We start from the raw sequence: 12,832 nt of genomic DNA on the forward strand, positions 1-12,832 counted from the left end.
AACTGTCAAGGTATGACAAAACAACACTTAGGCCTGTAATATGAACCATATCAAGCTAAGTGTAAAAAGTAGGCTATATGAATTTGTTTGGACTATTTTGAATATATTTGTGCAATAGTTATGGCAGCATAACAGCCTGTCACAGGTTACAGTGTGATCATTAGAGGAGAAATGGCAGAGCATAAAGGTCCAGGTGGAAAAGAAAAAAGACAACTCAGTCATCAAGGATTTTGCTGAAAGAGATTTTTTTCCCTATACTAAACTATATTGATTATTTTGTTGCAATTGATGCTCTTAAAGTAATATTACAATATTTTTTTACTAATTTGTCATATCGTCAAGAATGGTGTTATCATAAAAATACTCATAGCGGTGTGGCAGTGTCCTCGGGTCTCAGTCTCAAAACAAAATGGTGACGACTGAAAACTGGAGCCTTTAGAACAGGAGTCCTCAAACCTGATGTTATGGTGGTCATGTCCATAATTTTATATATGTCTATGATTTACCTATAGAGCCTAGACAGTGAGCCTAATGCAGTCCAAGTAAGCACTTACAACAGAATCCAAGTTTGAAAGACTTTTTTGGAGACCAAGTTAAACATTACAACACATAAACAACAGTTAAAAATTACGGTATACAAAGTAAATGAAAATGTCAATGAGGAAAGTACATGAAAGCATAATGTGGTATTTGGTAAAACATTATATATATATATTCTTAAAAGCAAAAGTAAATGTCCAAAGAAATACATATTAAATAGCAGTAGTGTTTTTAGAGTTACAGATTATTCTTTGTCAAGGGTAATTACACAGTGTACAGATGTGCATACATGTGCTTCTTGCACATGGGAGAGGTTTTCCTTGTAGGCTTTCTCCAAGAAAGCTCTTTCTGAAGAATCTCTTCATTTTAACCCAAACCAAGCTATTCATGCAGAATAAGCTTTCCTCACACACATGTTCATCTGTGTAAACTGGAACTACCAATATGAAGTCTATTCATTTTAACCCAAACCAAGACTTTTTTCCTAACCTTAACCAAGAGATACCTTTGTGGGAGAAAGCCCTCAAAGAAATTTCTCTCAACAGCCGTGCTCCTTGCACTACTGAGGCTTCAAACAAAATGGATACACCACAACATGTGGCGCTCATGGATCTCTTCCCCAAACTGGACTAACTGGTTTGTATTTCATCTTCTCACATCTGTGGGCACAAGCTGACACCAATGAGTGGATTTTGTTTAGTCTGAAACTAGTCTAAAGTAAAGACACAACCTAAGAGCTGCAAGACCCTCAGTGACTCACTGACTGTAAGGTTGTTGCTTGTGATTTTTTAGCAGCGAGTGAGAAAGACGCAGTGGTGCAGCAGCTTGCTCAGGTGCTGTCTTTGGAGGGAGATTCTATCAACACTAAGGTAGGCAGTGTTTCATCATAAGGTATGTAAAGCTGCTTGTCAAATACTGGCAGCTCATTGTGTTGACAGTAGGCTTTGGATCTTTGACTCAAATTCTGTGAAGTAACATCAGCAAACTGCAGTCAATCCATGCTGCCCTTTGATACTTTGTATGAAAAGATGGGACATGTGAGTCCAGCTTTCAGGACATATAGTGGTTGGTTTTGTTGCTCAGGAGCTTTGCTTTGCCAGCTATGACTCTGTAGAAACAGCAACAATAGACACAAACAGATGAATATACAACAAAGTTTTACTTGCAGAGTAAGCCTTCCACACTACCTATATTGCAAAATACGTGTCTGTTTACAGATCCAGTCAGACCCCTTTCTACGCTCCAGCTTGACTCGTCTTTCCTATGCATCGTTTGCCAAGCTTCTAGACACTTTCAACAGTATTCAGGTATCTGGGGCTCCAACCCTGCCGCCAACGGCTAGTCCAACACTAAGACGCATGGCTGTCACCATGGAGGTATCACGGAGGATAGTGACAGCCACAGGCACCCAGCGCATGCAAGGCTACGCAGAGTGCTACATGGAGACATTTGCTCCCTGGGTCAAGAGCCATGGAGGATGGGTGAGTGATTTAATGAATCATTTTGAAATTCCTCTAGTGCATTTAAGACATCTCTCATATAGAAGCTGGTATTCAAATAATGGCCGAATGTCAAATGCTGTAATTGCCTGCGTGAACTGTGTAAAAAAAACACTGATGGGGATGGGGGCTCAGGGCTTACAGTACCTGCACCATTCAGTATAATGCACATTACCACAGAACTAATTCTGCTGTATTAAAATCCTCTTTTTAACAGGAATACTAGTTTCATTTACTAATCAGTTCATTCATTTTATTCCATTGCACCTATTTTTATGCCTCCGTGCTGGTGATAGCCATGGCTAGAGGCTTTATGTTTTCGGGTTGTCCATCCATCTGTATGCCCCATCCTTGTGAACACAATATCTCAAGAGATTTTCTTAAAATTGGCACAAATGTCCACACAGACTGAAAAATAAACTGAATTATTATTATTATTATTATTATTATTATTATTATTATTATTGTAATGCTGGTGTTGAGTTAGCATTAACTTATAATACTGTATATGGGGTAGCGTGGGTAATAACAGCACGGGGACAACTTCTCCGGAGGAAAAAACATGTGGATACTTTAATGTCCGTTTAGAAAAGTAGGACAACTGACTATTCAATGACACATATCACTCCACCCAATGTAAACGAAACACTACAAAGCAGCTTATGTATATAGTTCCTCATTCCAACAAATGTAAATAATGTTTTATCAAATAATGAGCCATTAGCTAAATCATGAAATATTCAACTAATACCCAAAACAAAACAACATTCAGACCAACACTAAAACAAAATAAATCTTATCTTACATTCCTCCCCCTCTTTGAATGAAATGTCCTCATTTCACAACAAATCTCATCTGCACCCTGAAAGGTAACATCTACCCCGTCACTGCTAGGTAAGTGGGAAACAGAACAAAACACAGCATATAACAGGTGTATTAACAGGGAAACAAAAGTCACATAAGCTCATATCAAAATACTTTTCCTTGACCCTAGAAAACCAACACCATCTGGAAACACACGAATGACAACCAACAATGTCCACCTGAAACAAAGTAATACAGCAGCAGAAATGTGCATCTTATATCAGCAACAAAAGAGTCTATATCAGTCACTTGAGTGAAAGGGCCTTGTTCACAGCATCAGCGGCTTGCGAACAGCACGGCCCGAACGAGTCATGGATGAGCCACGTGTCCCACTAGGCACTGCGGGAGCCGCACCAGTGTGTTCGTTTTGTTGTGGCAGGACTTGAGAGATCCGCCCTGATGGTCTCCGTAGCAGGGGAACAGAAGGGCAGGCAGTGGCAGCAGCCTGTCCAGTATCAGTTTGTCTCGGACACAAGGGGAGGGAACCAGATAATGCTGTATACATGGGGAGAGTGTCCATATGCTGTGGAATCACAGGTTGGTTCACATGCGCTGAGGATCGATATGGCTTTAAGCGGTCATAGTGAACAACTTTGGGTCCAGCTTGAGGTTGTCTCAAATCCACTAGCTTGTATAGCAGCCTGTTATCCGACTTGACAACTCTGTAAGGTCCAGTCCAGTTAGGTTCAAGTTTCTTTCTCTGTGTAGTGGGATTATCCATCCACACAAGATCTCCACAGTGATAAGGTTTGAACTTCACATGCTCATTGTAGTAGTACTCACGCTTGAGTCTCTGTTCTTCACGATGAGAGCGAACCACTTGGAAAACTGTGTCAAACCGTCTCACCAGTTCAGTGCCATAGTTCTGCGGTGTTAGTGATAACACAGGTGTGGATAGAGGCACAGCAGCAGGCAGACGAGGCTCCCTGCCATGAGCAAGAAAATAAGGTGAGTATCCAGTACTAGTGTGTGGGGTTGAGTTATATGAGTGAACTATCGCTGGCAGGTAGTGATCCCATTCACCACCGTTTTGAAAAATGAGTTTAGCCAGCTGTTCTTTAAGAGTCCTGTTAAATCTCTCAACCATCCCATTACCACGCGGTGATATGGTGAGGTTCTCTTCTTTTTGATGTTCAGTCTCTGACATATAGTCTGGATGATTTCAGATTCATACTGTCGTCCCTGATCTGAAAACAGTTCCTCCGGGACTCCGTGTTCAGGAATGTAACGGTCACAAAGCAGTTGTGCTACAGTAGATGCCTTCTGATCTGACATAGGGAATGCACTGACGTACTTTGAAAAGTGGTCTTCTACTACAAGTACATACCTATGGCCCTGTGAAGTAACAGGCAGCTCAGTGATATCTGTGCACACAAACTGAAACGGTGTCTCTGCCTGTATGGACTGTAGGGGAGCTCTGTGTTTTGGTACAGGTTTTCTAAAAGCCTCACGTGTGACACAAATCACAAAATTTGTCAAGATCAGACCTCATGCTAGGCCAATAGCACATAGTTAGAGCTTTCTTGAATGTGCGATCTGCACTGTAATGACCAGAGCAGGGATCACCATGTAAAATGTTCATAGTCTCTGTGATCAGTGTTTTGGGAATCAGCACTTGAAACACCACTGGCTGTCCTGGTGCAGTGTGTGCTTTTCGACAGAGCAAGTCATTACACAGTACAAGTTTTGGAAACTGCCACCACAATTTTCTTAGCATTTTCCCTTTAACATGTCTGAGATAAGGTCTTTTGTTTTGCTGTACCCATGTGTACACTTCTGAGAGCACAGGATCAGAAAGTTGTTCAGCCAAAACGTCATTTCCCTAATTAGACAATGTGCATTTCAACAAGTCCATATCTGTGTTGGGTGTCTGAACAACAGAATTGTCTTTGTCTAATGCACAAACTTGAGCTGTTGTGCTGGCCACAGAAGAAGGCTGCGCCGGCATGTCCTGCAGCGCTGGAAGTGGAGAAGGAGTTTCCAGGATAACAGGAGAAGCACAGTCGTCCTGTGGAGAGGTTTTTGTCTCCTCTAGGACCACTGGGTCCTGTTGTGAGAGAGGAATACGCGACATAGCATCTGCATTTGTGTGTTTCTTTCCACCTTTGTGTATTATTGTCCACTGATACAGATCCAACTCCAAAGCCCAACGACCTCGACGTCCTGTGGGGTCATGTGTGACATCCAGTTTCCTTAAACTGAGAAGTGGGCGGTGGTCAGTGATGATTGTGAATGGATTACAACTCAGGTAGTGTCTGAAATGCCTGACTGACCAGACAATGGCCCAAAGTTCTTTATCATATGTGGACCATTTTCTCTCCGTGCGGGTCAGAACATGACTTGCATACGCTATAACTCGTTCTTGTCCATTTTGAACCTGAGAGAGCACAGCGCCAACTGCATAGTTAGATGCATCTGTACTCAGGGTGAATGGTTGCTGAAAGTTAGGAAAAGCCATTATAGGAGGAGAAGTGAGTGCGTCCTTTAATGTCTGAAATGCAGTCGAGCACTCGTCTGTCCATTCAAATGACATGTTTCTGTGTGAGTCTGTGGAGAGGAAGAGCAATGAACGCATACTTGTGCACAAAACGTCTGTAATCAGAGCACAATCCCAGAAATGCTCGTACATCAGAGGGTGATTTTGGCACAGGCCAGTCCCGTATGCGTTGGCTATTGACTGGGTCCAGCGCCAGACCATCACGTGAAACAATGTGTCCCATGTATTTGACTGCAGATTTGCAAAACTCACATTTCTTTGGGTTTAGCTTTAAACCAGCTTGTCTGAATCGTGTGAGAATGTCTGTCAGGTTTTGAAGGTGATCATCAAAGTTCTGTCCCATACAGATGATGTCAGAATGTCTGTCAGGTTTTGAAGGTGATCATCAAAGTTCTGTCCCATACAGATGATGTCAGAACAAGCTCCATGAGTCTCTGAAAAGTTGGTGGTGAGTTTTTCAGACCCATGGGCATTACTTTGAATTGGTAGAGACCGTCACCTGTTGTAAATGCTGTTTTGGGTCTGTCTGCTGGATCCATTTCGACTTGCCAGTATCCGCTGGACATGTCCATGGTGGAGAAAAACTGCGAGCCAGACAGTGCATCCAAACTATCATCAACTCTAGGCAGAGGATGTGCGTCAGTGATGGTAACAGAATTCAGCTTCCTGAAATCGACACAAAATCTGTATGTGCCGTCCTTCTTTTTCACCATAACCACTGGACTGGCCCAGGGGCTGGTGCTGTCCTCGATCAGATCCTGAGCTTTAAGTTCTTCCACCTGCCGGTAGATCTCCGCTTTCATGGCAGGTGAGGTACGATATGCTCTTTGTGAGATGGGAATGTCACAGGTAGTTGTTATTTTATGTGTGACCAAGTTTGTCCGTCCAAAGTCATGTGAGTGCTGACTGAACACATCTGAGAATGAGTTCAATGTCTCCTTCAGTTTATTATGTTGGGTACGTGTGAGGTCAGGGTTTGAGAAATCCTGCAGTTCAAATGGTCTGGACACCACAGGCATCTGAACGTTTATGTTGTAAACAGACCCTTCCATCACAGTGTACTCGTCTTTGGGATCGCCAAAGGTGGCATGAAAAGTTCCTATCTGTGTGCCAGAGTGCAACCTGACTTCCTCACTGGCAGGATTAGCTACTTTGACATAGATGAAACCTTGTTCAGCTTTTGCCACAGTCCATGCAAAACCAGTAGATGTTTGGTTAGTGTAGTGTGGTTCAAACACACCTGCATAGCCGTTAGGTACCAGTCCTTTAAGTGACGTGTCCAGTTTAGCTGTGATGACCATTTCTGACATGGCAGGAACTGTAACTGTGGAAGACACTGTCACATCAGTCAGTTTAGGGACATACTGGTGTGGGCTAACTAATGGAACAACTTTGTCATCTACTAAAAGAGACATGTTTCTGGTGTTTACAATGATACCATTAGCTACCAGAAAATCCCAACCCAAAATCAGTGGTTTAGTACAGTTTCTGACAACTTGAAGGGCATGTGTCATGGGTTTGTGAGCTATACTTAAATTGACTGTGATTGAACCAATAGAATCAAGAGGGTCGCCTGTAACACCAGTGAGAGGAATAAACTGCTGTACAATTGGCTTTTTCTGAAGAGCAGCTGTAGACATCCTGAACTCTTCACTGATCACTTAAATGTCTGCCCCAGTGTCAACAAAAGCATGAACAACAGTATTTTCAGTCACAACTGACACATATCTACTTGACACATCAACCTCAGATAAAGTGGCTCTGGTGAAGTCAGTAGGTGGGTCATCACTGTCTGTATGGGCCTGGGTAGAGTCAGTAGCTGGCAATTGGCCCCCATTGTCAACTACTCGTAGTTTACCTTGTTCGAGTTGGTGTGTGAAGGGGACTGAAACTGTACATGTCCAGGACTTGGAGAGTGCTGAGACTGTCGTCTGTCCTCTCTGTGGTCAGGAGAGCGACCATGCCGTGTGTATTCTTTGGATGATGGGCTGTAACCACGTGCATAACGCTCAGGTGATGCAGAGCGGGTGTAGGTATCCCGTCTGTCATACCAGTCCCTTTCGTGCCGCGATTCTCTGTAGGAACCATCGCAAGTTGAGTATCGGTCATAGGAAGAGTCTCCATAATATCTCCTGTCTGCGGGATAATAATGGCTGCGGCCTTGCTCTCTGTCAGGAGTGAGGCTCCGCTGACGAGATCTGTAGTCTGATGAACCACGGTGTGCGTCACGTTGCTGGCGTTTCAACTCCAACTGCAGTTGCTCCACCCTGTCTGAAAGTGTCTCTATTGACCTCTGCATTTTTCGAAGATCATCCGAGGTGGCAGAATGAACTCCAAGAGACGTGGTAGGTACAGGAGGGTGTGTGGGTGTCAAAAGAGGTGTGGTAGGTGAGACATGTGCCTGCGGAAAACTTTGCAGAGTGTGTGGAGTGGAAAAAACTCTGCTGGCATGATGAGCATTCTCTATCTGCATTGCATATTTAAGAGCCGCATCCAGTGTAGTTACACCTTGTTCATGACAACGTACCTGAAGATATGGCTCGATTCCAGCAATGAAGCGCCTGAATTTCTCTCCATCTTTAGCATTTTGTCCATATGTGGGAAAAGCTTCCTCCACAAGTCGGCTAATTTCGGCAGCAAACACTGGAAGTGCCTCACCAGGCAGGCGAGTGCGTGCAGTGATGTAACTTTGAAATGTAGAAAGATACGCAGTTTGTCCAAAAACAGCTTTAAGTTTGTTTTTCACTTCTGTGTAGTCCGATTTTGTGGCGTCAGGAAGGCTATCCCAGTAACTGAAAGCAGCACCACCCAGCCATGTGGGCAGCAGCTTAGCCAAGCTATCCTCATCTGAATTTGGAGCAGCTTCTACAGCTGCCTCAAACCGCCTGCACCATTTTGCAAAGTCCTCCTTCCCATCTCCCATGAAAACATGAGGAAAATCTCCCTTGCAGTATTGCCACATATTAGTATGGGTTGGACCAGAATGAAAAGGCAGTTCGTCCCACACGTTACTATCACTGGCCATCATTCATTGTGCGTGTGTATTTTTTTTCTCTCACTCTGGAAGAGGCACGAAAAGTTGCATTCAAAGTTCACAGTTGGGCCATACAATATCACAGTCTTTCTGTTGTTGCTTCCAGAGTAACAGGTAACGTTTAAACAACTTTAACATAGACCGTCCCGACACTCGTGCAGATCCAGTTCACGAGCAGCACACGAAGCAGTGTGAAAATCCTCTGAGAGCAGAAAAGCAGTATCCACTTCGCCAGTCTTGGTTACTCACATAGCTGTCCTTTGTTGTCGTCTTGGCGGTAAAAAGTCCGACCAAGTTCGTTGCACTGTTCCGTCGTTGTCCTCCTCTTTTCACAGCACTCGACCGAGTCACTAGCTTAGCTTTAACTTAGCTGTTAGCAGGAGCAGGCCACGGTGACGGAAAAAACATTGGCGATAGCTCATTAATCCCTGGCAAAACTCAAAACAGCGAAAGTTAGCAGTCCACAAACACGCTGTCACCAGTGTAATGCTGGTGTTGAGTTAGCATTAACTGTATAATACTGTATATGGGGTAGCGTGGGTAATAACAGCATGGGGACAACTTCTCCGGAGGAAAAAACATGTGGATACTTCAATGTCCGTTTAGAAAAGTAGGACAACTGACTATTCAATGACACATATCACTCCGCCCAATGTAAACGAAACACTACAAAGCAGCTTATGTATATAGTTCCTCATTCCAACAAATGTAAATAATGTTTTATCAAATAATGAGCCATTAGCTAAATCATGAAATATTCAACTAATACCCAAAACAAAACAACATTCAGACCAACACTAAAACAAAATAAATCTCATCTTACATTATTATTATTTCTTTTTAATTTTGTGGTCGAAGGTCGAGGTGACCTCACAAAATATGTTTTTGGCCATATTCACATGCTATTTATGACAAAACTTCACATAAATTTCTAAGAGGATAAAATAATGAAGTGATGACATTTTATATCCAAAAGGTCAAAGGTCAGCTTCATTGTGACATCATAATGTTTTGCATAAAACACTTTTCTGGCCATTATTCAACTTCATACCTCAGGAACAGAAGGGAAAATATATATAAACTGTGCTGATTGTATAGATCTTCTGTGTTGCTGGGGGATGATATGTGTGAAGCATACATGTGTTCACAGACATGGATGTAAACTGTCAGAGAACCTTGACTGGCACGTGGAGGCATACAACCAGTAGGCAGTAATTCTAGTTTTTTATTGATGTTAAAGGGTAACTTTCAAACCCGGGTCTTATATTCCCATGTTTTTGTGACTAATGGAGACAACAATTTTTGAAAATGGTCCTGTATTGAGAGAGACTGCTGCAGCTGCAGTGGCAAAAGAGGCTGCATCGTAATCCCTACGGGCAACTGTACACTGTCAATTTACATCCACTGAAAGTGTTTGTTTTTGCCACTGACGGGCTCAGATTGTTATTTAAGGAGTCTGACATCATTATGGAAAGGACCCTACATTAAACATTTTTCCTTACCTTTTCCTGATGCTGTCTGCTTCATAGTGTGTATAACCAATTGTCTCTACAGTGTCGTTATGAAATCTTGTGGACTTTTTCACAGTGCTGAAATCAGCCACGAGGAAGTTTGTGACCCAGCCACCACACTGAACACAGTTAAACGGAGTACTAAGCACCACCCACCAGCCGCACCAACTTCTTTTTACAGCTAAACAGTTCACTAAAATTAGTTTCTGAAAGCATTTGAGGTGAGAAATAGGCAATGCAGTATCAAAATTCTTAATTCATTTTGTGAGTTTGTGAACTGCAGCGAAACTGTCAAACTAGGCAGTTATGCTGAAGTGCTGAAAAAGTCATAAAGTCAAAAATCATAACACTCTCTCTGATGCCTTGTCTGTCAGAGCTAGATCAAATAAATGATTTATAATTGATATGTCATTTGAAGCTTAATTTTTATACAATGTACTGGTTCAAATATGTATATAAAAGAAATTGATTGTGTTTCCCAGTCTTTGTCAAGCAACAGTTTTGTGTAAAAGGAATTAAAGGCCTGTCCTGTATAGACGCCTGTCCCTAATATAAAGCTGTTGACTTCAGTGATTTACGCAAATAACAGCCTGGGACCACCCTGGGACCAGAGTTACAGATCAATTTACTGTATATTCATTTTTGCCTAAAATGCTCAAAGTATCCTGCACAATCTGTTTGGTCATTAGGGCCTCACAGACAAGTGCAATTGTCAACATTTACACATGTAGACTGTTGCACCCACACTGATATTTTCCTTTGTTTCTACTTTTCATCTGACCTTTTTTTGTCCTCTGTAGGAGAATGTGGTACATTTGGAGGACCCTGCAGAGTACGACTGACTTCTCACAGCTCTCAGGTGTCTTTTTATTCCAAATAATCACTGGCCAACACTGAGCTCTGGATGGTGTCATCAAAGTGAAGAGAGGCAGATGGACAAGATTTCTCACAGAGTCTCATCTGGACTGTGACAAGATTCCAAAAACCTCTTTGATTGATGTTAATCTGGGATTTAGGCATCAGAAAGTTACTGTTTTTCCACGGTCAGAAGAAGGAGCTATGTATAGATACTTTTATGAAGGATTTGTCAGTCAGTTTGAAAGTGATAGCAGGCTGTAATGGTGTTTTGACTTGGTTAATGGGTGGTTTACATTTGGATCATGAGTTAAGCCTTTCAAACAAGCACTTTATTCTCTGACTCTGCTCAATGAGATAATCCCATTGTTAAAGCTGCAGTTTCCGTTATCTCAGGTCCCTCTAAAAAAACTTTTTACTTATACTGTGTTCTTTTTTATTCTTTGCATTTTCATGTCAGTTCTGTTTACACTGCAGTCCTCACTGTTGCTATCTGTCATTCCTGTCCTTGGGAGGGAGCAAACAGTCATGCTCTCCCTAACACACACAGTCACATGCTGCTTCTTTTTGCTTGCTAACAAGCAACGTTACTCAGAGTGTAACGCTCAACAATGTTTATTAATTTAAAACAGTTTAAAACATGGATTAACTGATTCATAAAATCATAGAGTTGTAAAACTATAAATCATAAAATCAAGTAAGAATTTAAAAGACTTGCAGCAGCATGAAGCGTAAATAGAAAGTAAAAGCATAAAGAGTTTCAGACCTGTATCAGGAAAGTCAAAGTTAGTTAAAAACTAAAGTGAACAGATTGTTTTTAGCTTTCTTTTAAAATATTTCGCAAGCTAGCGTCCCAAATATCTATAGTAGTTCGTTTCAAAAATTTGGGGTGTAATGGGGCGCAGATGATCACAGTGTTCTGTGATCACAGAGACAATTAGTTAACAAGGGAGTTAGCAATGTAGCTTAGTCCTGGCCCATGTAGGGCTTTGTATACAAGGAGGAGGACCTTAAAATCAATTCTAAATGTAACAGGAAGCCAGTGCAGAGCAGCTAAGACTAACCTGATGTGCTTTCTCCTCTTGGTTCAAGTTAATAGGTGAGCTGCAGAGTTTTGAATGAGCTGAAGTCTCTAGTGCAACACACACCGCCGCCGGCGCGGCGCTGTGGCCGTCAAGTGCCGCCCCCCAACACACACTGGCAGCGGCGCGCAGTGGCACCGTCGACGTGTATTTCCCACCCCAGCCCGCTAGGTGGCTGTACCTACACTAGTCGCCAACGGTTGCCAACTGCTAGTAACGGAAGCTAGAAGAGGAAAAACTTTGAGGCAACAACAACTTGGATTTCACGGGTGAGTTTCTTATCAAAGTCGTCTTATTAAAATTTTGAAACAACCGGAGTTGATACTACGGCGGCCGAGACGTACTTAAAAGGATTTTCTCGCAGTGCCGCCATGAGTGCCGGCTGCGCTGGAAATAGAGCAGTGGGCTGAAGCAGAGTGGCGCGGCGCGTCAGCCGGCGCCAGTGTGGGTTGGTTCATAGAATAGAATGAAGGCGGGCGTTTTGACGCGGTGTGTGTTGCACTTCTCAGTGGTGTTTTTTGGGAGGCCAGTAAAAAGTGTGTTACAGTAGTAAAGTCGGCTTTAAATCAAGGCCTGAATCAATTTCTCAGCATCTTTTTCATTTAGAAAAAATTATGATTTTGTCACCTTGTTAAAGGGCCAGTGTGTAATATCTGGCATGGTTTATTGTCAAATCTGAATCTGAATCTGAATATTCTACCCATTAATATGTTTATATAAGTGTATAATCGCTATAAAATAAAATTTGTTTGGTTTTCGTAGCCTTATAATTATGCTTTTATATCAATCAATCAATTAATCAATCAATCAATCAATTTTATTTATAAATCCCAATATCACAAATCACAATTTGCCTCACAGGGCTTTACAGCATACGACATCCCTCTGTCCTCATGACCCTCGCAGCGGATAAGGAAAAACTCCCCAAAAAAACCCCTTTAACGGGGAAA

The 12,832-nt window shown here is 42.3% G+C and overlaps 1 protein-coding gene across 3 annotated transcripts in view; it reads left to right on the forward strand.

The window, feature by feature from the left end:
* bcl2l12 (BCL2 like 12) overlaps positions 1 to 12,652 on the forward strand; it is a 44,362-nt gene extending 31,710 nt beyond the window's left edge. For all 3 annotated transcript variants that reach the window (XM_050070288.1, XM_050070287.1, XM_050070286.1), the window contains 3 exons: positions 1,333 to 1,409; positions 1,758 to 2,021; positions 10,746 to 12,652. In XM_050070288.1, coding sequence (XP_049926245.1) covers positions 1,333 to 1,409; positions 1,758 to 2,021; positions 10,746 to 10,787 — 383 coding nt within the window. In that variant the 3' untranslated portion in view covers positions 10,788 to 12,652. The remainder of the gene's footprint in view (positions 1 to 1,332; positions 1,410 to 1,757; positions 2,022 to 10,745) is intronic.
* The last annotated feature ends 180 nt before the right edge of the window (positions 12,653 to 12,832 follow it).

The sequence above is a fragment of the Epinephelus moara genome, chromosome 18 (assembly GCF_006386435.1).
Source record: "Epinephelus moara isolate mb chromosome 18, YSFRI_EMoa_1.0, whole genome shotgun sequence".
Taxonomy (NCBI): Eukaryota; Metazoa; Chordata; class Actinopteri; order Perciformes; family Serranidae; genus Epinephelus; species Epinephelus moara.